At 40.5% G+C, this 21,112-nt stretch overlaps 1 protein-coding gene across 1 annotated transcript in view; it reads left to right on the top strand.

Annotated features, from left to right (window-relative positions):
- Positions 1 to 21,112, top strand: part of LOC104964020 (collagen alpha-1(VII) chain-like) — a 42,700-nt gene that overhangs the window by 10,089 nt on the left and 11,499 nt on the right. Inside the window, exons 32-79 of the mRNA XM_010792728.1 lie at positions 41 to 121; positions 287 to 322; positions 626 to 661; positions 869 to 949; positions 1,066 to 1,101; positions 2,143 to 2,214; positions 2,417 to 2,461; positions 2,793 to 2,828; positions 3,198 to 3,233; positions 3,749 to 3,853; positions 3,941 to 4,006; positions 4,873 to 4,908; positions 4,997 to 5,032; positions 5,129 to 5,176; positions 5,280 to 5,315; positions 7,460 to 7,585; positions 7,767 to 7,976; positions 8,058 to 8,093; positions 8,216 to 8,260; positions 8,363 to 8,479; positions 8,598 to 8,669; positions 8,816 to 8,860; positions 9,720 to 9,755; positions 10,944 to 10,979; positions 11,346 to 11,390; positions 11,516 to 11,548; positions 11,683 to 11,745; positions 11,873 to 11,908; positions 12,086 to 12,166; positions 12,312 to 12,380; positions 16,030 to 16,065; positions 16,211 to 16,270; positions 16,390 to 16,434; positions 16,520 to 16,555; positions 17,330 to 17,365; positions 17,447 to 17,506; positions 17,594 to 17,719; positions 17,809 to 17,880; positions 18,100 to 18,135; positions 18,222 to 18,281; positions 18,380 to 18,424; positions 18,842 to 18,877; positions 19,014 to 19,049; positions 19,353 to 19,409; positions 19,503 to 19,574; positions 20,040 to 20,111; positions 20,243 to 20,278; positions 20,383 to 20,463. Coding sequence (XP_010791030.1) covers positions 41 to 121; positions 287 to 322; positions 626 to 661; positions 869 to 949; positions 1,066 to 1,101; positions 2,143 to 2,214; positions 2,417 to 2,461; positions 2,793 to 2,828; positions 3,198 to 3,233; positions 3,749 to 3,853; positions 3,941 to 4,006; positions 4,873 to 4,908; positions 4,997 to 5,032; positions 5,129 to 5,176; positions 5,280 to 5,315; positions 7,460 to 7,585; positions 7,767 to 7,976; positions 8,058 to 8,093; positions 8,216 to 8,260; positions 8,363 to 8,479; positions 8,598 to 8,669; positions 8,816 to 8,860; positions 9,720 to 9,755; positions 10,944 to 10,979; positions 11,346 to 11,390; positions 11,516 to 11,548; positions 11,683 to 11,745; positions 11,873 to 11,908; positions 12,086 to 12,166; positions 12,312 to 12,380; positions 16,030 to 16,065; positions 16,211 to 16,270; positions 16,390 to 16,434; positions 16,520 to 16,555; positions 17,330 to 17,365; positions 17,447 to 17,506; positions 17,594 to 17,719; positions 17,809 to 17,880; positions 18,100 to 18,135; positions 18,222 to 18,281; positions 18,380 to 18,424; positions 18,842 to 18,877; positions 19,014 to 19,049; positions 19,353 to 19,409; positions 19,503 to 19,574; positions 20,040 to 20,111; positions 20,243 to 20,278; positions 20,383 to 20,463 — 2,838 coding nt within the window. The remainder of the gene's footprint in view (positions 1 to 40; positions 122 to 286; positions 323 to 625; positions 662 to 868; positions 950 to 1,065; positions 1,102 to 2,142; positions 2,215 to 2,416; positions 2,462 to 2,792; positions 2,829 to 3,197; positions 3,234 to 3,748; positions 3,854 to 3,940; positions 4,007 to 4,872; positions 4,909 to 4,996; positions 5,033 to 5,128; positions 5,177 to 5,279; positions 5,316 to 7,459; positions 7,586 to 7,766; positions 7,977 to 8,057; positions 8,094 to 8,215; positions 8,261 to 8,362; positions 8,480 to 8,597; positions 8,670 to 8,815; positions 8,861 to 9,719; positions 9,756 to 10,943; positions 10,980 to 11,345; positions 11,391 to 11,515; positions 11,549 to 11,682; positions 11,746 to 11,872; positions 11,909 to 12,085; positions 12,167 to 12,311; positions 12,381 to 16,029; positions 16,066 to 16,210; positions 16,271 to 16,389; positions 16,435 to 16,519; positions 16,556 to 17,329; positions 17,366 to 17,446; positions 17,507 to 17,593; positions 17,720 to 17,808; positions 17,881 to 18,099; positions 18,136 to 18,221; positions 18,282 to 18,379; positions 18,425 to 18,841; positions 18,878 to 19,013; positions 19,050 to 19,352; positions 19,410 to 19,502; positions 19,575 to 20,039; positions 20,112 to 20,242; positions 20,279 to 20,382; positions 20,464 to 21,112) is intronic.

Here is a 21,112-nt window from a genome sequence, read left to right as displayed (position 1 = left end):
GGTTACCTCTAGTTACGACTTACATGTTTGTAATTTCCAGGGGGATGCTGGCGACCCAGGAGAGCACGGCGGCAAAGGTCAGAAAGGCGAAGCGGGGACTCCCGGAGCTGCAGGCCTACGAGTGAGTTTGTCTCATTCTTGCAATTTGTAAATGCTTCCGTGAGCATCTGAGAAGCCCCCGTACAGTATCTGCATCTGGATGCCCACTGACCCCCTTCCATGTAGATTTGCTATGCGTGACTGATGATCCTTTGTGACTTCTCTGCTTTCCTTGCTGCCTATAAAGGGCCCTGAGGGACAACGGGGACTTGCAGGCACAAGAGTATGTTTTATTTCTGTCACTTTGTCTCTGCTTCAATCCTCATGAATATATGTATTTAAATATACATCCTTGTAGTCATCTAATCGGTGGTGTTGGTCTTGTCGTGAAAGATTACCTTAGTTAATTCAGTCATTTTCTATGGTCTTTTTTTGCTTCGAGATTCATTTCCTTGAAACTTGTGATTAAATCTCTCTTAAACAAAATGTTTAAAAGGGGCTTTTGTACATTTCTTTGTGGACAAGCTCAGTTCTACAGATTTGTTGAAATCATCATTGTCATCATTGTCCTTTCTATTCTTTCCAGGGTGATGCAGGGGAAAGAGGAGCGCCTGGAGAGAAGGTTTGAAATCAGTGTGGCTGGTCCTCACAATCTCACCTACTGAAGCTACAGGAACACATGTCATGTTATCAAGATTGAAAAAAATAAACTGGTCTCAGTTTATTTGTATCTGTGTAAAAGAAAGCACCATGGGCAGAAGTTAAAGTGATACTCAAACTGTTGCTGTAAAGTAAATGTGTTTTCAAACTCTAAATGTCTTTGTGACAGGGAGAAAGGGGAACTTCCGGGTTAGATGGACGTTCTGGTATAGATGGTAAACCAGGTGCTGCTGGACCCGCTGGTCAGAGGGTACTTCAGTTTATATTATTTTTTCTCTGAAACCATAACAACACATTGTATGTAGAGATTCACTGGGTGGTGAATTAGTGCAGCTAATACAATGTATTGTTCTCTTCATGTTACAGGGTGATGCTGGAAAACAGGGGGATCATGGGAGAGACGTGAGTTCATTGCTTCTGTGTGGTTGTAATCTGTATTCTAAGCAATGATATGAAAGGGAATGCTCATAAATGTTTAGTGTTATGCTCACTAAAGTTGTGTGATGGATATGTATTGAGTAATTCAATAAGATAAAGATAATATATACTTTATTAATCCCAAATTGGGAAATGTTTTCGTGCAGCAGCATGTCAAATAAAGTATTGCACATAATTAGAAATAAAAACAGTAGAGAATAAACAATGATACAATGTAAACATCTAAAAATAGAAGATAAAACAGAACTAATGGGGGAAATATAAAAGTTGACCGTGAATATACAAATAAAATATGTAGACTATCTGACTAATAAAACACTATTAAGGGCCTGTATCAAAGCCAACACAATATAAAAGTAGGATGTTATTTACATTTAGTAAGCAAGAATGGCTAATTAAATATAAAGTTAAAATGTACAGTGTGCCAGTTAACAAAAGACAAACTATGGAGCAGTGAGTTCTCCGCCAGCAAGAAGTGATTTAAAAGTAGTTCAAAAGTGTTTACTTTTGAGTTATGATCATATCATCCAAATTCTGTATCGAACAGTGTATTATGTTAAGGAAAATCTGCCCCGAATTGCATAGTATTTGCACTTGACGTGTACATGCTGCAGAGGGCACTGTGGAGGTGTTCAAATTCAGTTTGCACTCCTATTGCCAGTTGCATAAGATGTCTGAAGGTAAAGACGTCTTCATGCCAGTCCATTTTCACAGGAGACTATAATAAAATATTGACTTTAATAATAAGTCCTCAATGATGTAACAATTAGTAAAGAGTCTAAATCTTGTTTTAAGGGGCAGACCCATGACTGATCTATTACTGCTGCTGTACATCCATAACTAATCACAGTGGCCATGTTTGCTAAGTACTAAATTAAACATTTTAAACTCTCTTTAGACTTTCCTCACATTGCTACAGTACAGTCCAAAATGTGAGCAAATATCTATACATTTTGCTCAATGGTCATTGATTCGAAAATGTGCGTTGGCTTTATTATTTACCAGGGTTTAGCAGGATTTAGAGGGGAGCAGGGCCCCCAAGGACCTGTTGGGCCTTCAGGCGCTGCAGGGATACCTGTAAGTACACACACACACACACACACACACACACACACACACACACACACACACACACACACACACACACACACACACACACACACACACACACACACACACACACACACCGTTAATACCTGTATATACATATCTCTTACATTTTTTGTTTGACCACATTTACTTTGGTTTTATTGTCCCAATTTTTGTTGTAATATTTCAGGGCAAAGCAGGTGGAGATGGCAAACCTGGTTCTGCTGGCAAAATGGTAACTCTTTACAAAAACTGTTATTTTATAATACTGGAGGTTAGCTAACAGCGACTGGGATTGGAAAGAAAGAGCATTTTTCCATGAAATTCCATGCACTGCTTTAATTTGATCTATCAGAATATGTCTCCATCATTCTCTTATTTGGTAATGGCCTTGTAAATAAAGGACTGAAGGAATATATAGTTTGGGGTCTGCTGCATAATGCCAGTCTTAATTAATTCTCTGAAGCAACGGCACAGAATTATCTGAGTGCTCCAGCAGCAGAGCGACCATTACTCAGTTTGTTTGTTTGAATGAGTCTCTAATGCGTTTTTGTTTTGACCTACAGGGCGAGGACGGTGTCCCCGGTGAAGATGGCAGAAAGGTTTGTAGTTGTTTGTCCATTTATATGCACATCTAAAACGTAGAGGGTAGGGTTTAGTCAAGTAGGGTTTTGTGAGTGTTTGAATAAAAAAGTTGATCCCCAACATGTTTTTGACAAATGTATTTGACACATCTATAACCTCCCCCGATATCCTCATCTAAATGTCTTTATAGTATTTTAAAGTAAAGGATATTTGAATATTTTGAAGAACACCTCATGTAAATCATTTAATAAAATTGACTGAATATGAAATAAAAAAGACTTCAGATAGGAAAACTTAGTGTCTGTTTTAGGAAAATGTTTATAAAGATTGTGCTTATTATGTCTTTATTTATTTATATATCTGACTCTGCTATCTTTATTCTGCAGGGTGATAAAGGAGAACTGGGAGCAGCTGGAAGAGATGTCAGTTTTTGCCAAGTCTTCTTTATATAACTATTTCTTTGTGTTTTGTTGTCAGTTTGTGTCTACACTGTATCCTGCCCTGTCTCACACCCCGCTTCCTGTATGGATCCTTACCTTGACTTTATTGTATTACATGTCAGCTTCCATCCTTTCTTTAATCCTCATCACTTTCCCTCTCAAGTGTGTATTTATCAACAGTAGTTTGTTCTGACATTGACATTACCATCACACTCTCACTCACTGCTGAATCAATAGCAGCTATATAACTTCACTAGCTTCTAATGATCAAGCCAAGCCTTTAAGAGGTAGCCACTTCTGAGAGGAATCCAGAGAGGCGCCAAATGTCAGAGTTCTGTTTTCATCTGCAAATTCAAATTAATTATCTCTAGAACATCAGTGGAGGGGTGGCAGCGGCCACCCGCTTTGATTTTATAGTTCAGCCTTTTACGATAGGACAGGAGGAAGTAAGCCTGCATATAAAGAGTCTCAGTTGTTTAATCACGTGTGTTTTCCAGGGCCGGGACGGAACAAAAGGAGACCGGGGCCTTGCTGGGGCGTCTGGACCCTCTGGCCCTTCGGGGGCTCCTGGCGTACCTGGCGGCATTGGTCCTCCCGGACAGGTGCTACTGTCTGAGACACATTTTAAACACAATATGATTGGAGTGTTAGTGTATTATCTTTACTAAACTACTGTCACTGTCTGTCAGGTGGTGTATGTCAAAGGAGTTGCAGCCTCACCGATCCCAGGCCCACAGGGGCCCCCAGGAACCCCTGTGAGTATACTTGACTTTGTAGCGTTCTAACATGGTTGTTAATTATATTATTTAATTGCATATTACATTTGCTGTTTTTCCTAATGCGCGAGTGCGTGAACAATGATACGGTCTTTCCAGGGCTGATTTGTATTAGCAGAAGATACAATGATTATACACGGAAACAAATTCTCAGCTTCTAATTATGTTTTCAAATGAATTTTTTGTTTTTTTTGAAAAAAGTAATCTTTACAGAAGCAGGAGCTAGGAACGTCTATCTGAGGGTTTCCAAAACGTTTCCATGCCAATAACCCCCAAATAGCATTAGCTAATGTCCCTTTTTGCAACAGTTTTTAAAAAGCCATTGACATTTTGATTTGTTTTCTTACTTCTATCTATCCAATAATAATAATAATAATAATAATAATCGTTGTGTTTCAAACCTTTAATCATTGTAATACATTTAATACATCTATTTTCAGGAAGCATTGCTTGTCCTTTTAGCAAGCTAATGTTAGCTAGCTACAGTTCAGGAGCAGGTCAACACTGACAAAAAATAGGCACGGCAAATACAATTTTGATTTTATGCTATTTTAAATTATATTTAATAATAATACACATTATAATTTTATTTTGTTATGTTTTTGTATATTTTCTTCATCTAACCTCCAATTGGCGGAGGCCCCCTGGCGGCCCCCACTTTATGAATCTCTACTCCTGCTGATATCTAGCTCTCATGTGGTCACGTTGTCCCCAGCAGCATCGATTGCCCACATGTAGATGCAGAGATGTGTGTTTTTATCTACATCAGTCCCAGTTTGCTTCCGCAGCCCTCCCGCAGTCTTATCTCTTGATGTTCTTATCATTGTCCTTGCTCTGTCCTTCAGGGCATACCTGGGATCCCCGGAGCTGTGGGAGGCAGAGTAAGTCCTAGTTCTCTGTATTGGTTGCTTTTAGATTAAAAACCACTTAGGCGTTTTTTTTCTTATCATTTACCTTTTTTTGTTCCAGGGGGATAGAGGTCCATCTGGCCTCAAAGGTGATGCTGTAAGTTAAACGTCCATCCCAAACTGCATTGGAAGTGTGACATGAGTGATGTTTTATACGTTTTATGTTGACACCTTGATGTTTTTTTATTGGCAGGGCGACCCAGGAGAGGACGGGGCACCGGGTAAACCAGGGACAACAGTGGTAGGACATTAGCACATCACCTGCTATGACTGGGACTTTTGGAATAATTTATTTTAGATATTTGTCCTCTCTGATGACTGATTTTGTGTATTTCTCTTGACAGGATGTACAGAGGGCTCTGTCCAGCCTTGGGATTCAGGTATATAGACTGTCACTCAATTTGGATTTGAAATTAAATTATTTTCTAATATTTTAGTTCGTCAAGCGTTTAAAGCAGAGGAACAAAACCTTTATAGTCAGTATTACATACGTTAAGGAGCTACATCTTAATTCCATAGATACATTTTACATTTGAGGTTGTTGCTTGATGATTCCTTTTGAGATGGAAATGTCTGTAGTGTTGATGAAGAGTAATGGCTTCACACTGACTCTAAAGCACAAATGTGTTTTTGATGGATAATTTTGACTGTTACTCTTTTTATCACTACCTTCATCAGAATTATTTTATTATTTGTATGCAGCTGTATACAACAACTTCCCCCAACATATTTGACCTGCTCTTAATGCTTTTTCAATGCTCTTGGTTGATATTCAGATGTGTGTAGTGGTCATATTTCAAATGTAAAAATGCATTTGTGTTGTGGAGTTAATTTGAAAATACATTGCCAAGCTGTATATTTCTTTAAGACAGTAAGACACATTTTAATGGATATACGGATTCATATTTTTAGCATAATCTTCGTGCTAATTATGTTGTCCTCAAACTTTAGCAAGGACTTATTATTTGTTCATTTGTTCTTGCATGTGTCATTGTGGCATTTACAACATCCGGATGTATTTATTACTTGTCAATTAGTTTATAAATAAAAATATCAGAGTTGCTTTGCTCGAATATAGGATTGGCATTATATTAAAAAACAACAACGGAAAAACGCTTTAAAGGTCCCATGTCATGGCCATTTCTACTGATCATAATTCCATTGTTGAGGTCTACTAGAATAGATTTACATCGTCCAATGTTCCAAACTCACATTGGTTTCTCATACAGCATCTCTGTATAGTATGTGTGTTCACTCTCTGACCTAAACGGCTTGTTGGAGCTCCTGCCGCCTCCCTTGAGCCCAGTGTGCTCTGATTGGTCAGCTCGCCCACTCTGTTCTGATTAGTCAACCACCGTTACAGCTGGACATCAGTGATTATGTGTTACAATGGCGTTTGTTAGCAACCAGAAAATGACACCACTAATGACAAACAGATGAGAATGCTGCGTGGGGTCTGGGTGCCGTGTTGGTGGGACGTTGCGGGGCTCGCTGCTCCACCCTTTGAGGCTCGAGGAGCGGACAGTGTGAGCTGGATTACTGGTGTAGTTTCTTGGTTGCGTGGGGTCTGCGAGACAGCGAGACACCGCATAACTCAGCCTGAGCACACACACACACTCACAGCCAGGCTGTGCGGAGATCCGCGGAGCCGCGGCTGAGAAAATATAATGCTGAGTGAGTGAGTGAGTGAGTGAGTGAGTGTGTGAGTGAGTGAGTGAGTGAGTGAGTGAGGTGTGTGTGTGTGTGTGTGTGTGTGTGTGTGTGTGTGTGTGTGTGTGTGTGTGTGTGTGTGTGTGTGTGTGTGTGTGTGTGTGTGTGTGTGTGTGTGAGTGAGTGAGTTGTGTGTGTGAGGTGTCGTTCGGTCGTCGTCGTCGTCGTGTGTGTGTGTGTGTGTGTGTGTGTGTGTGTGTGTGTGTGTGTGTGTGTGTGTGTGTGTGTGTGTGTGTGTGTGTGTGTGAGTGCGTGCGAAGCTCCGCAGAGATTAAAAATGGAAAAGGAAAAATCTCCAACGAGGCGTTCTGGGGCAGCATAGACACGTCTTTTCTTTGTTAGAGTTTTACTTGCTACACGGTGTACTTTGAGGGTTTGTGACTTTGCAGACCGTTTATATTCATAAAAAGTTACACAACACACAAGGTAACGGGTAATAACCGGAAAAGCATGTCATGGGACCTTTAAGTAGTAAAAGCCACAGCAATATGTTGGGGTTGTTGTGATAATGACATATAGACCAAGGTTTATGACTGTATTGTCACTTCTTAGATTGAATGTCACTCTGAAATCTGCTTACCTTATTAAGTATTGCTGCAGTTAAAAAAACATGTCTCAATCCCTCACGGCAAAACCAGAGTTTGTGCTTTTTCATTTTAAAAATGATCACAAGACCCTGCTTATGTTGGAATCCAAGTTATTATAATAAATCTGAATGACTTATAATGAGGTCTCAAGCATTTCCCAGACACTCACATGTGGCTGAAAGTTACGAGGCTCTCCTCAACCATTTCTCTTTCTCCCCTCGCCACAGGTGTCTGATCTGAAGGTGGTTGTGGACAGAAAGGACACACTGCAAGCTCCCACAGTGCAGAAGGCAGCTAAGGGTGACAAAGGTGACGGTGGCGAATCTGGACAGAGAGGACCCTCTGGTGCAGATGTGAGTATGACTAAGGTCTTTTTTTTAATACAAAAACGTGATGAAGACTCTCATTAAGATCACTGCGTGTCCAGATGGTGCACACTGTCCTGATGTCTAATAACATGTTCTGGCACACCTGTGTTAACTGTGTTTAAAATGTAGATTTGTTTACCTTTTTCCATTTCCTGCTGTGCATCAGGGGACCCGTGGTTTCCAAGGAGAGAGAGGATCAAAAGGGGATCAAGGGGAGCGAGGAATCGTGGGAAATCCTGGGCCTCCAGGGAGAGCCATCGGAGAGCGAGGTCCACAGGGACCCTCAGGACCCGCTGGAGAGTCGGGCAAACCAGGGATACCGGGGGTTCCTGGGCGGGCTGGAGAACTGGGGGAGGCTGGAAGACCTGGAGATAAGGTGAGTTCAGGACAGGTGGGTTAAAAAATGAAGATATTTTCATTACCACATCCTCCTGCTGACATGATATTTGTATTGCAGGGGGACAGAGCAGAGAAAGGGGACAAAGGAGAATCTGTAAGTGTTTGACATTGTTTTTGTGGAACTCTACATCAACATTGTAAGAACAAATTAATGTTTCTTTATATACAATATGTAAGCAAGTCAGCACTGGAATCAGAATTTGTTCTGTTTTTCAGGGTAAAATTGGGATCACAGGATTAGCCGGCCCAGCAGGTCAAAAGGTAAACTTCTTCTCATCCTTTTTATCGATGCAGTAAAACTATGGAGATTGCACGTTTTGTCAATATTAGATACACATTTGTTTGTTGGTGTGTGTACTTTAGGGAGCATCTGCTGAGTCAGTACTGGTAGGACCTCCCGGGGCCAGAGGCCCTCCAGGGGTTGTAGGACACAAGGGAGAACCTGGTGCTGCAGGACTGCCAGGACCTCAAGGAGAACGAGTACGATTTTCATATGATTCATATAAACACACTAACAGATAATGGGAAATCTCACGTCTTGCACCGTTGATTGTTTTCTATATGCTAATGAGCTACATATATATGTTGTGTCTTAAAGGGCTTTGTGGGATCTCGTGGAGATAAAGGAGACAGAGGACAGTCTGGAGATAACGGACGTGACGGCTCACAGGTAGATGGCTCTACTGATAGAATGGAATCTAGATTGGAATATTCTAATAATCAAGATCCTATTTTGATTTAACTGTTGCTACTAATGCTATGATAAAAGAATATTCCATATATTAATAAGTAGCAATCTGTGTTTTGTTATTTCAGGGAACACCAGGAGAACCAGGAAAACCTGGTCAGGATGGGAAACCGGTAAGCGTGAAGCCCTTGATGTGAACTAATTCATAATTTTGAAAATGAAGTTGACAATATTGTGCCTTTTCCTTTTTAGTAGAGCATGTTATATTATTGGCTTTGATGGTTACGAAATATGTGTACTGTTTATTAATATTTATTTCGGCAGTTTAGGTAAGTGTGTTTCTTTCTTATGAGAATAACAATATATAGTTAGTTATATATAGTGAATAATATACTAATTATATTCCTGCTTATTGTGTATTGGCCTTATGTCGTTTATAGTATTGTTATACGTAAATATATGAATGCACTCAGCTTTGTAAGAAATTAAACCAGCAGGGTTCCGGTTAACGTCCGAGAACACGCTAAGTTGTTATCATTCTCCTTACCATTTTATCTACAGTGACCATTCAAATCCCATACACAAATTGTGTTCTCTATAACATATTTGTCTGCTCGGGTGCAGGAATAAATGAAAATAAAGGAGAGGGAAGGTTTTAAGCACTTCCTCACACTCTTTGTTTTCCTTCCCTCCTTGTCGGAGCAGGGCCCAACAGGGCCTGCTGGGCCTCAAGGTCTACCAGTGAGTAACCAGTACCCAGCAAAGAGGCCTCCTCTTAGGCTTGGTCTTCACAGCAAACCCCTGGGTTGGCTTATGGAGCTCTTTTCCCCTCTTGGGCCGAGTCTTCATAGATCTTAGAGAGTAACCTTTTGCAGCTGGGCAGCTAACACCTCCCTCTTACCTACTCTCTCTCCTCATATGTTTCTTATCTCTGTCCATTTCCTTTTTTGTGTTGTTTGTCTCCCCTCTGCCATCCCACCTGTCCCCCCACCCTCCTGTCACCCATATTCCTCTATCTTCCATCCTCTCCAGGGCATGCCTGGGTTCCCAGGAGTTCTAGGCAGACCGGTAGGTTTCCTGCTGCTGGCTGGATGGCATGCTTGAGCTCTGGGGAGGGGGAGCTGGGAAGATGTTTCTCTGTGTGGGGAATGCACCAAGGCTTTAGAGATACCTACAGTATGCGCTTTAGCTTAGACAGGAAGTAGATGCTTTTGCATTAAACAACAGGAGACAAGTAACCACATCATCAGGATGCACACATTGTCATGTACCTTCAAGGCCAATTTGACCCCTTTTTAAACTATTTGTATTGGAAATATACTTTTGGGAGCTGCAGTCTGGGATAAGATTCAGACCTTAATCAGTTTCTCATTACATATTAATCAAGACCACCTGTCCCAAAGCATCTGGGCCAATCTCACGCATTTTAAACTTGTGAAACACCACATATTTGTATGAAAAGATGAAAAGAAGTCGGCTGACATCTTGAGCTGACGCTCTCACCACGATCCAGTGTACAGCAGTAGAGAGGAATACGAAATTAGGATTTTGCTCGTAGAATTACTATGTTTTCAATTCGCTTGAGTCTGCTTATCGTGCATGCAGCTGTTCCTGCTGCTGGCTGCTGTGCTTATCTCTCGCACAGCACGGATTTTTCAGAGCTTACCATATGAGTGTCTATCTGTTGACATTGTTGATCCTCTGTGTTTGTGTTGTCGTACCTGTTGTTATGAGTCAGTCAGATGTTTATGTGTTTGTTTATTTGTGTCTCCTAGAGAGATGCTTGTGAGAATCAGTGGCACGTCTTTATATTACTTATGTAAAATCCATGTTGTTTAATATTGAGCAAGAAGAATACAACTTGTGTGCTACATTTTTAGAAACATATTTATGCATAAATATGTTGCAATGAGTAATAGTTTGACATTTTGGGAAATACAGTTATTCTCTTTCTTTCATATAGTTAGACTGGGAGGGTTATCAACGTGTTGTCATATAGGACTTTTTTGACCTACTGGGTGCAGTGGCTACCTGGAGTGTCGTCATGACAGTGGGGTTACCAAGCCATCAGGGCAGACTCCAGGAAGCCATATTTATTTAACACGAGTGATATCAATCTTCTCGTCTGGCTCTCTTCAGGAAAGCACACAAGGTTTTCCAAGATGTCAAAGTATTCCTTTAAAATGTGGCATGTGTGCAGGTTTGTGAGTAATTGAAGGATGCAATCTACTGTATGTGACTTGTATTTGCTTTTAGGGAAACCCAGGAGAGCCTGGCATGAGGGGGCCAACTGTAAGTATTGCACATACAACAGCATGGGTACAAATACATGATGTTAGTCGAATAATCGATCAGTTGCTTAAGAAAAAGAATTGCTATTGCTAACTATGTTGATAATTGTTTCACAAGTTATTTTCTTAGCCTCTCAAATATAGAGATTTCCTGCTTTAAAACAAATCTAATTCAACTTAATATATTTGGGCTTTTGGACTACCAAAACAAGACCTCACCTTGAACTTTGACCAACTGTGATCAATATTTCATGTTATTTTTAGATTTCATAGACCAAGCGATTGATACACAGTGAACATAATCCTTAGTCTCTGCCCTACACGTAACAGCAGCAGTTTAAATATTTGTGGTCTGTGTTTTGATCAGGGCCCCATGGGTCCCAATGGCCTTCCAGGTCCATCAGGTGTGAAGGTGAGTTAGCTATATCTTGCTGACCTAGGTGTGACGACATCTATGCTTCTTTTAATTCAATTAACAATTCTTATAATGTTTTTGTTTGTTACTTTCAAGTCATAACAAGTTTGTTTCTTTCACAGGGCAATCAAGGAGAGCCAGGCGTTGGTGTCAAGGTAAAACAACTTCCCTTCTCTACTTGTCTTACTAAAATCTTTGAGATTTAGGGTAATTTGCCCTAATCAAATTCCAGTTTAGATGGTGAAGCTTTAGATGTGCAGTGTGTGACTTATTGCGTTGCTCTCTGCAGGGTCCACCGGGGGCCCAGGGGAGCACAGGGCTGCCAGGACCAGCAGGCCCCCCCGGAACTGTGGTTAGTGTCGCCACCTCTTATCTTCAGGGGAAAACTGCCCTCATGTTTCTCATGAAATTCATCAAACATCTGATTACGTGTATCTTTTTATGTTCCTTCTTACTATTGTATTTATTTCTCTCTGCAGGGTCCTCAGGGCGCCCCAGGGCTGTCAGGGCAGGTGGTGAGTATGCGAACCTGAGCTGGCTGCCATTCTATGACCATTTTCTTGGTTTCCTGTTTGTTTTGAACATACCTCACTAATATGAAAAAACAATAGTATTGATCATTTGTGGTGTTCTAGGTAAATTAGACATACATTATAATCAAACATACTGACGTTTGTGTTTTTTATTTTTAGGGTGAAGCTGGTAAACCAGGAGTCCCTGGAAGAGATGGGGTGCCTGGGAAAGAAGGAACACATGGATTACCTGGGAAGCAGGTGTGTGTGTGTGTGTGTGTGTGTGTGTGTGTGTGTGTGTGTGTGTGTGTGTGCGTGTAATCTACTGTGTTCGACAGTGTTTAGTGTGCACTGAGCTGTTTTCATCAGGTCTCCTCGTGACATCATTGTGTAATTTGCTCCTCAGGGCATTGCTGGACCTCCAGGCTTGGGCGGCTTAAAGGGGGAGCAGGGAGACAGTGGTCCTCCAGGGAGGGTGAGAACATGCTGTTTCTACCCATCAGCCTCTGGCTCAGCAGACAGTCAATGCAATTGTATTTGATATTGCTTTTATTGGATGTGAAGAAAAGAAACATCTCTGTAAAGCTAACAGTGGCTTACTACTGCAAGACTTTTCATCTGAGGCCTATTCTAGAGGTCGTGCTCGAGCTGCTGCTGTTTGTCCAACTGGGGCTGCCTGTATCCCTGTATTCTTTACTCTTCTTTATGTCCAGGAGTCGGTTTTATGTGGCTGCTAGCTGTGTGATATTGTAGCGCTCTGTATTGTATCTCTGAGCAGATTGCAGCAGTATGAGCCTTGAGCCTGTAGGGAGAGGAACATGACTAGCGCTCTAAACAGCTCACAAACTGAAAACATCATAAAATAGAGACATTTTATGTTGGAGAGGGGATCTGTCAGTAGCCTGTAGTTAAATTCAGGAACAACAATACAATGGGCATACATTTTGGGTGTTTAAATCAAAAAACATCAATGATATTAATGGAGTTCTTTGTGAAAGTTGCAGATATGGCCACTCATTACAGAAACCTACTGTGTCAAACTTCTTGTCCTATCTTAAGTTACATTTCCAAGAGATAGCTGTGTGCTGTTTTCTATCTTCCTTTTATAAAAGCAATTGCTAAATTCATTGCTTTCTCTTATCCTGTATCCGTCCCCTATCTATACAGTCGGTAATGATAGTATTATTAAGTGATTCATTTTTGTAATAACTTTTTAATAACTGAATCCTAACTATAGCTACCATGCCTGTATATTTGATTTGAATTTCAACAGCTCTCACTTTTCATTGTCTAGCAACAGTAGTTTGCTTTAATAGGGACAAAGATGGAGGTTCATTTTAGCTATGAGTAATTGGAGCAACTAGTCAATGGAGGAAAGGAAATGTCAGGTATACTCCCAATTATATATGGTCTTGGAAATGTAAAGAGCAGTTTTAATAGCCTTTTGACAATTATATTATAGTGTTTATGTTGTTCCCCATCTTTGTTGTCATTTCCATACAGACTAAAAAACATTTAGTTTGATTTATGGGAAGTGTTTATGCCATCCTAACTTAGGAATCTTTAAACGATCGTTCTGTAATGGCTTTATTTCTATCCCAAGATAAGACAGTCTTATCAAAAATCCTAAACTGGGTCAGACAGGATTTCGCCAGGTCTCGTTTTTGTTTCTCATGTCGCTTCTATGCAAAGGATGGGGTCTAGTACACCTTTTACCTGGGGAATATGTCGGTGTGGGTAATTAATTGTGTGTCTCTTCGTTAAAGTATGTCCAGTTCTCTGTGGGAATACAGCTGCCTCTGTATGAGAGGTCTGTAGATCTGTATGAAAGCATTTTCGTTAATTTTTTATCTCCATTAACTTCTCTCAATGATTTTGCTTAACAGTATAGGGACACCATTTTTACAAGTTACAAGTCAAAGGACATTATTTCTGTCAGTAAGCTACCTAGTAGTAATATTAAATATCCAGCATGCAAAAAAATCCCCCCCATTTGATGGCTATTTTGAGCAGGGATTACGCAGTACTACAAGACCTCCATTTTCCCGGGTGAGCTGTCTCAGTGGGATTTCTCTGTTATGCGACTGTTATTGATTGACATTCAAAAAGCAAATTCTCTGGCACTTGCTCACCCAGCAAAATGAGTTCTCACTTATCAGGAACATATATTGTCACTCTTTCTTTTGTTCGCACTACCCTCACAGGTCTGTATTATCTGGTGCAGCACAGCCCTGGAGTGTTTTCGCAGAATGGTAGCTAAATGGGGAAAAACCCTGTGGAGGCCTGTCTTGCCTCCCACTCTAAAAATAACAGAGGAGCCAACTGTGAATGTGTATTTCAGCTAAATCCTTGCAAAGATTCATGGGTAATTGGCTTGAGCGTTCTGTACCAGACTGTCGGTCTGAAGGGGCAAAAAAGCTGGTCTGGATTGTATGTGTAAATGTATATATATCTTGTAAGTGCGATGTTAGCAACATCCCTGGCGGGTCAGAATTCAGTTTGGATATTAAAAAAAGAGAGCCCTCAGACAGATACATTTTGCAATACTCAACGTATTATCATGCAGCATTCTCAGCCTTCAAATGGAAACCACCTCACCACTGACACCAACATATAATTGCCTGCCAGTTGCCTGCATTTGAATGACTGCAGGCATCTAATAGGGATTGGCTCGGCAGGACAATGTCTTTGCCAATACTGCTGATGAGGATCACAATTAAGCCACATTCAGCTCAATGAGACAGAAAATGACAGAGAAGGTCACATACATTCACAACTTTTTCTCTGAAGGGCTCATCACTTAATCACATAACATCATCGCTGCTGTTTGTCTCTTATGAAACATGGCTCAAAACACCTTTTTGTTCACAAATTAATATTATTATTATTATTGCAGTTAGCAACACCAATCTCTAACTTATGAGTGTGGACTGTACTCCTATGTGGTGTTGCTGTTGAGCAAATTACATCTGTCATCAGGAAAACGTTTGTTTGATTTATGTATTGTTTAACTCCTTTTCTAACAATGTTTGCTTGTAAATCTTTTCGATTTTCCTACACATGATGCCTTTTTATATGGTGCTTAACTTAATGTATGGTAGCAGGTATCCGACTCAAACTCACATGCTATGCTAGAGTAGCCTCTTGTGTGGCTTTAAAAGCTTCTACACTCTGTCTCTACCTTAAGTTAATATCATATTGTGACCTTTATCAGAGAGAAGGGTATGACATGTAAGGTGCCCAGCTGGAGTGGAAGCAGGGATGTTGCAGCATATGGTCTCCGTCTTAACAACCAAACAGAAGGTTAAACTCCTCACAGGAGTTTCTTTGCTAGTAAAAGTTTCTGGAGAAAAAGATACAAAAAAGGAGCTTGCTCGTCAGGTTCTTGGTATTCGCCGCCATTCCCGCTGTTTGTTATGTTCACATGAATCGTGATGAGTGTTTTGAATAGCTCCCTCACTGCTGACTGCCTCAGGTTCAGCACCTTGGACAGAGCCGCAGTGACTCTGTCAGTGAGTTCACTCGTTTGATGAATAACGAGGCAACACTTGCCCATCTGCTCAAACGCTCCACCATTTGTTTAAACACACACGTACACACACCCAAACTCATTTAGATGAAGTAACATTGCATTTTCCAACCCCGCAGCTTTTTGTTTTGTTTCAGTCCTCCAGAATGAAAGCAGTAGAGCTTCCTTTTTGCCCCTGAAAACCTTTCTGGAATTTGTCATTTTGTTAACACAGAATTAAAATGTGAGATGCCCAAAACAAGAAAAACGGCACTTCACAAAGTAAATTGTGAGCAATAACTACCACAAATTGTTCCTTAAATTGTCAACGACGATTTCAAAATTACGTTATTAACACAAGCATTTGTCAAGGAAGTTTTATGTCCTTGCCTCCTACAGAGAAGAAAAATATAGATTGTGGATAAGTAGTAGGTGTTGTGCATTAAATTGGCTGTCCACACAAAAGACATTAAGACTCTTCATCTTTGAAAGCCGGAAAAGCAAACGGTTCATATACTACTTGAATACCATGACTTTTAAGTGTACATTTCCATCAAGAACCCTTACAATTCTGCACATGTAATTACTATTATTTTCTCCATTTTTCTGCACTCAGGCTGTGGCTGGACCCCCTGGACTGAAGGGAGAGAGGGTAAGTCCCTGTTATTAGCATTAACCATTTTTTCCCATTGAACTGAACATACCCAGTAAATGCAGAGATGAAAGACTAAAACAATGTATGAAATAGAGGAAGCAGAACAGAGCTGACATCTCTTTCCTGGTTATGATTGATGCAGGGTCTTAGTGGTCAAACACTGCCAGGAACGGCTGGAGAGAGAGGTCTATTGGGAGAAAAGGTGAGGGTGATCGAAAGCATTAGCACTGAAGGTTCCCTCTCAGCGAGTGCCACCAGACACCAGCGTGGAAATGTCAAGTGCTTTTTCATTAATATGGTATCATAACTGCTTTGTTTCAGGGTAACAGGGGAGACAAAGGTGCTGGTGGCAACAAAGGAGAGAGAGTGAGTACCGTCATGCAGCGGGGAAACATATTCATAAAGTTAACTAAACTAAAAGTTCACGTTGTGCTACCTTTCGTTATTCTAGGGAGTGGATGGTGAAGCAGGAGAGCCTGGAGAAGATGTAAGTAATCCGCTCCTACTGCCACTGCTTTCTGCATTTTGTGGATTTGGGTTGTGTAAATAGACTTCTGATCCCAAAGGTCTAAGGCGATCGTCTATCCATGAAGTTTCATACCGACATAACACTACTATTAGGGGTGTCATTTGGGGCAAAGTTCTATCAGGATGGGGACAAAGATGTCAACGAATAAAAAAAATATTGTTAAAATATTCTCAAATGACATTGTGTATAAAAAGATAGCCTGTCGATTATGTCTGAATCGCTGCTGAAGAGCTATTCAGATAAACTTTTATTACCACTAAACAGTTATTGGTTTTATAATGTATTTGGATGCTTTGTCAAAGTCCCTTCCTTGAAAGTCTGTCAAATATTTCATTCATCCCTAATCAAACATTTAACAGCAGTGCTATTGAAGTTTCTAGACCTCTTATCTAAAAGTGTCCACTGTAATTGAGACCAATCTCCTCTGATGCTTGAGGTTTTGATTATTTGTTATCCTTGAGGTTAACGAGGTGTTTGATGTGTAACTAAACTTCTGACAGTACACACCAATACTGATGAAATGTGTCTACAGTGATATAATAATGGCAAACCAGTATTTGGTGGGCATACAGAAATGTGTAATACTTTAAACAAACTGCAACTGTAAGATATTATTATTCATGCGTGTTTTATATAACAATAGTTGACATGTTTCCGTTTCATGTTTTATTGGTATGGGTTTCAATCAGTTATTCCAGTTTCCAAACCCCTATATATCTGTTTTTGATGCAGGGGGCACAAGGATCTTCTGGGTCAAAAGGAGATAAGGTAAGGATCTGTTGTGTTTAAATAATAAGCCTGAAATCAAACCCAATCCATGCTACAGTTATGACACAATGTTTGTTGCAGGGAGAGAAGGGCATAGGGCAGGCAGGGCCTCCTGGAAGGGACGGGCCTCAAGGTTTGAAGGTGAGTAACAGCATGAGGTTCGCTACAGTATAAATGATGATTAATAAGATGTGCCACATGTCAAAATCTAACTCTGGCTTCACTCAGGGAGATCCAGGCCTTCCAGGTCCAGCTGGTCCTCCGGGGCTGCAGGGGAAGGCAGGGAATATTGGGCCGCCTGGCCTGAGGGGAGAAATTGGACAACTAGGACCTCCAGGACCACCAGGGGAGAGGGTCAGTGGAGCAGCTGACTTCATTATACTGCATGCTATCTGTTTTAATGCTGGTGGTTGATTTTCAACTATTGAGGTCTTGTGTTTCAGGGCCTACAGGGCTTTGGAGGCCGTGCAGGAACTGTCGGACCCCCTGGTCCTTCTGGACCCCCTGGAGAGGCAGTGAGTTTAAATCCCTTTTTAATTACACTGCAATTAGTAGCTAGCCTCAGATTCAATTAAATGATTTAGGCGTGACTTTTTACCCTGCTTAACTTCTGTTTTTTGTTGTCTTATAGATGGTTTCCTAAGTTAGGACATGTGCAAATATTTTTTATTTTGTTAAGGCTGAGAAAGTACAAGAGACAACAATGATTAATGCAATACTTTGTTTTTTTCTAGGGCTCTCCTGGTACTAACGGGGGCAAAGGAGACAAGGTGACTATCCTAGCAGACACATATTCCTGTCTACCTGCCTTAATGTCAACAGTTGTTTTTAATTGAGCAAATATTTCTGTTGCCAGGGGGAAGTCGGCGCCAGTGTCCCCGGTCCCAGAGGAGAGAGAGGAGATTCAGGGCTGAGAGTAAGATATCGTTTACAACATTGAAGATGTGATCTAATGTTAATCTGCCTCTGGATGATAGAAACTCTGTGTACCTTTTCCTTTCTGTTATGTCTTAGGGAGAGGAGGGTCGTGCTGGCCTGGATGGGGAGAGAGGGACAACGGTAAATACCAAGAGTTAATTTGTATCCATCACTCAGGAACATCACCCAAAGCCTTTCTTCTTGAGCTTTCATTGTTGTGTTTTTCAAAAGCCTTCTTTAACCATGAGTCAGTCTGTATGAAGGCGTACATGGAAAAACACATGCAGAAATCATTAGAATAAACAAGCTGTTTTTACAAAAATGGATATCTTAGATTGTAAACTTTTTTTTTAATAGGCCTTATTCTCCCTCACAGCGTTGCAGTGATTATAGTTTTAGAAAGGATCAACCTGTGCTGAACCTTTTATCAAACTGTACACCCTGAGGAGTCGTGACATCACTGGGATTTCAGTTTTGCTGTCAAGCCTGCAGTTAGAAACATGGACGTTGGTATTTCTGTGTGCAGTTGCAAATAATGTGTGCTTATGTGTTTGTCAGGGTCCCGCAGGGATTCGTGGTGGCCGGGGAGAGAAGGTAAATACTACCAGTCCTTTCCCCATTAATGTATCATCATGCTAGCTGGGTCCCCCAAGCTTTCTGCTTATGTTTAGTGCAGAATAAATTGACAGACCTGACTGAAATGTTTTGCCCTCTATCTTTTTTTTTTCAGGGAGACCTTGGGTTGCAAGGTGACAAAGGAGAGAAGGTGAGTTCATTTTACTGTCGTATAAAATAGTTGCTCTCTTTTACTCTCTTTCTTTATGTACATTTTTGTATTTGTCAAGATGACATTGAGACAACAAAGAAATGAAAGAGGAAAAAAAAAACATATTGTGCGGATATTTGCTGTTTTGAACGAGCCCTTTCAATAGCAAGGAATATATGAATACACACAACGTTGATTAGCTGTGATAGTGTAAGTGACACCACTCAGGAGAAGACGACAGGATGAATCGTTTTGCGTTGATGTTTTGGCGTTGGATGTTTACAGCTGTTCTGTCACTCACAGGGGGACACGGTGCTGGTGGGAGGACCCGGTGGAGAAAAAGGCAACAAAGGAGAAACGGTCAGTGATGGTCCTGATGTGGAATAAAGAAAATATCCACAGAGTGTACATTTGGTTTTGCTTGTTGTTGATTTAACTGTTGTTCCATTATAGGGGGACAGGGGACCCAAAGGTGTACAGGGAGGAAAGGGGGTGAAGGGTCAAGAGGGCCCTCTAGGAGCGCAGGTAAGATTGTTTATTGCCATAACATACGTTGTTTATTTTAAGCATTAAATCATTTGAAATCTAAATAAGACGTGGTTGATATTTTGTCATTACTAACATGGATCTGATCTCTTGCATCAATTAGTATTTTAACTTAGAAATATGAATCACCTAAATATCACAAAGTATTTTTTTTTGGTTTGTTAGCTTTCTTCTGTCTCGTTTCATCTTTGTTCTCTTCTTGTTTATTCCTATGTGACAATGTTTTGATTATCAATACCTGTATGTCACACAAAACAATGTCTGTACTGCCCTTTGCAACACTAAAAAATAACAAAAGAAAATAATTACAACACTACAAGGCAACCAGAAAAACATTACATTTAGACAATAATTGATATTGCAATAATTAGAGCAGATGTCACTCAAGTGTATTCATATAACAAGTGATCAATTTCATATGTCTGTGTATGTGTTTGACATCAGGGTCTCACGGGAGAGCCAGGAGACCGAGGATCCAGTGGATTCCCGGGTGCCCGTGGGCCCGGTGGACAGAAGGTGAGCAACGCTGAGCACGGATGATTATTGTGATTGAATCAGTGTCATAATTATTAGCAAAGCCAGTCAGTAATCAGTGCACGTAGTAATTTGACTGCTCTAATTACTGTAATCCTGTCGTGTGTCTGTAGGGAGAAGCAGGCCAACATGGGGTACCTGGTGAATCGGTCTGTGATTTTAATTCCATCAAAATACAGATTTAGCATTTTCTGTGCATGGTTTTCTCTCTTTGCTGGACAGAGAAAGGAACGGTTTCTGTTTTATCTTCTAGGGTTTATCAGGAAAAGACGGGCTGCTGGGGCATAAGGGGGATAAAGGAGAGTTCGGTATCGTAGGAATGAGGGGAATCAAGGTATTTTCAGTGTGTGTGTGTGCGCGTGTGTGTGTGAGAGAGACGCTGCTTGTTCATTCTGTGTGGTTTCAACCTTGAAGCACCTTTCAGGAGCCAGTGATGCAGTTCACAATTCAATTCAATTCCTAACATTGATATGATTGCAGATTATTACTGCAAATTATGTTTAAAAAATGTGCCTGCAGAATATTTGCCTTAACCCTAACATTATGATGATTAATACCCAGAAATTAGATTTTCTTTTTTCAGCCATTTTTCCTTCACTTCAATTATTTATTTGAATAACATTTCAATCACTGAAAGAATCAAATATAAAGGTGATTATTCGTAGGTTGTTTTCTTATTAAAATCACCTTTTATTAAGTAATCTAGTACAGATAAAGATTTGTTTTGCAAAGGAGAACACAGTGCGGCAGGAAATATAAGTACAGACAGAAGATTTGCAACAAACTCAACACACAATCAAATACAAAAAAGGATCATGGTAATTGGACTTATGTATATATACATATATAAGTACAGTCCATTTACCATATATATACCCTATATATACATCACATTCACAGACATCTCTTAAAATGCACAACGTTTAAAAATGTTCAGGTGGATGAGACTTGAAGCTTTAAAATAACTTTCCAACATTTAGGGA

The sequence above is a fragment of the Notothenia coriiceps genome, unplaced genomic scaffold, assembly GCF_000735185.1.
Source record: "Notothenia coriiceps isolate Sejong01 unplaced genomic scaffold, NC01 NC01_scaffold00036548, whole genome shotgun sequence".
NCBI classification, from domain to species: Eukaryota; Metazoa; Chordata; class Actinopteri; order Perciformes; family Nototheniidae; genus Notothenia; species Notothenia coriiceps.
The sequence above is the reverse complement of the archived record's forward strand: the minus strand, read 5'-3'. Positions and strand labels throughout refer to the sequence as shown.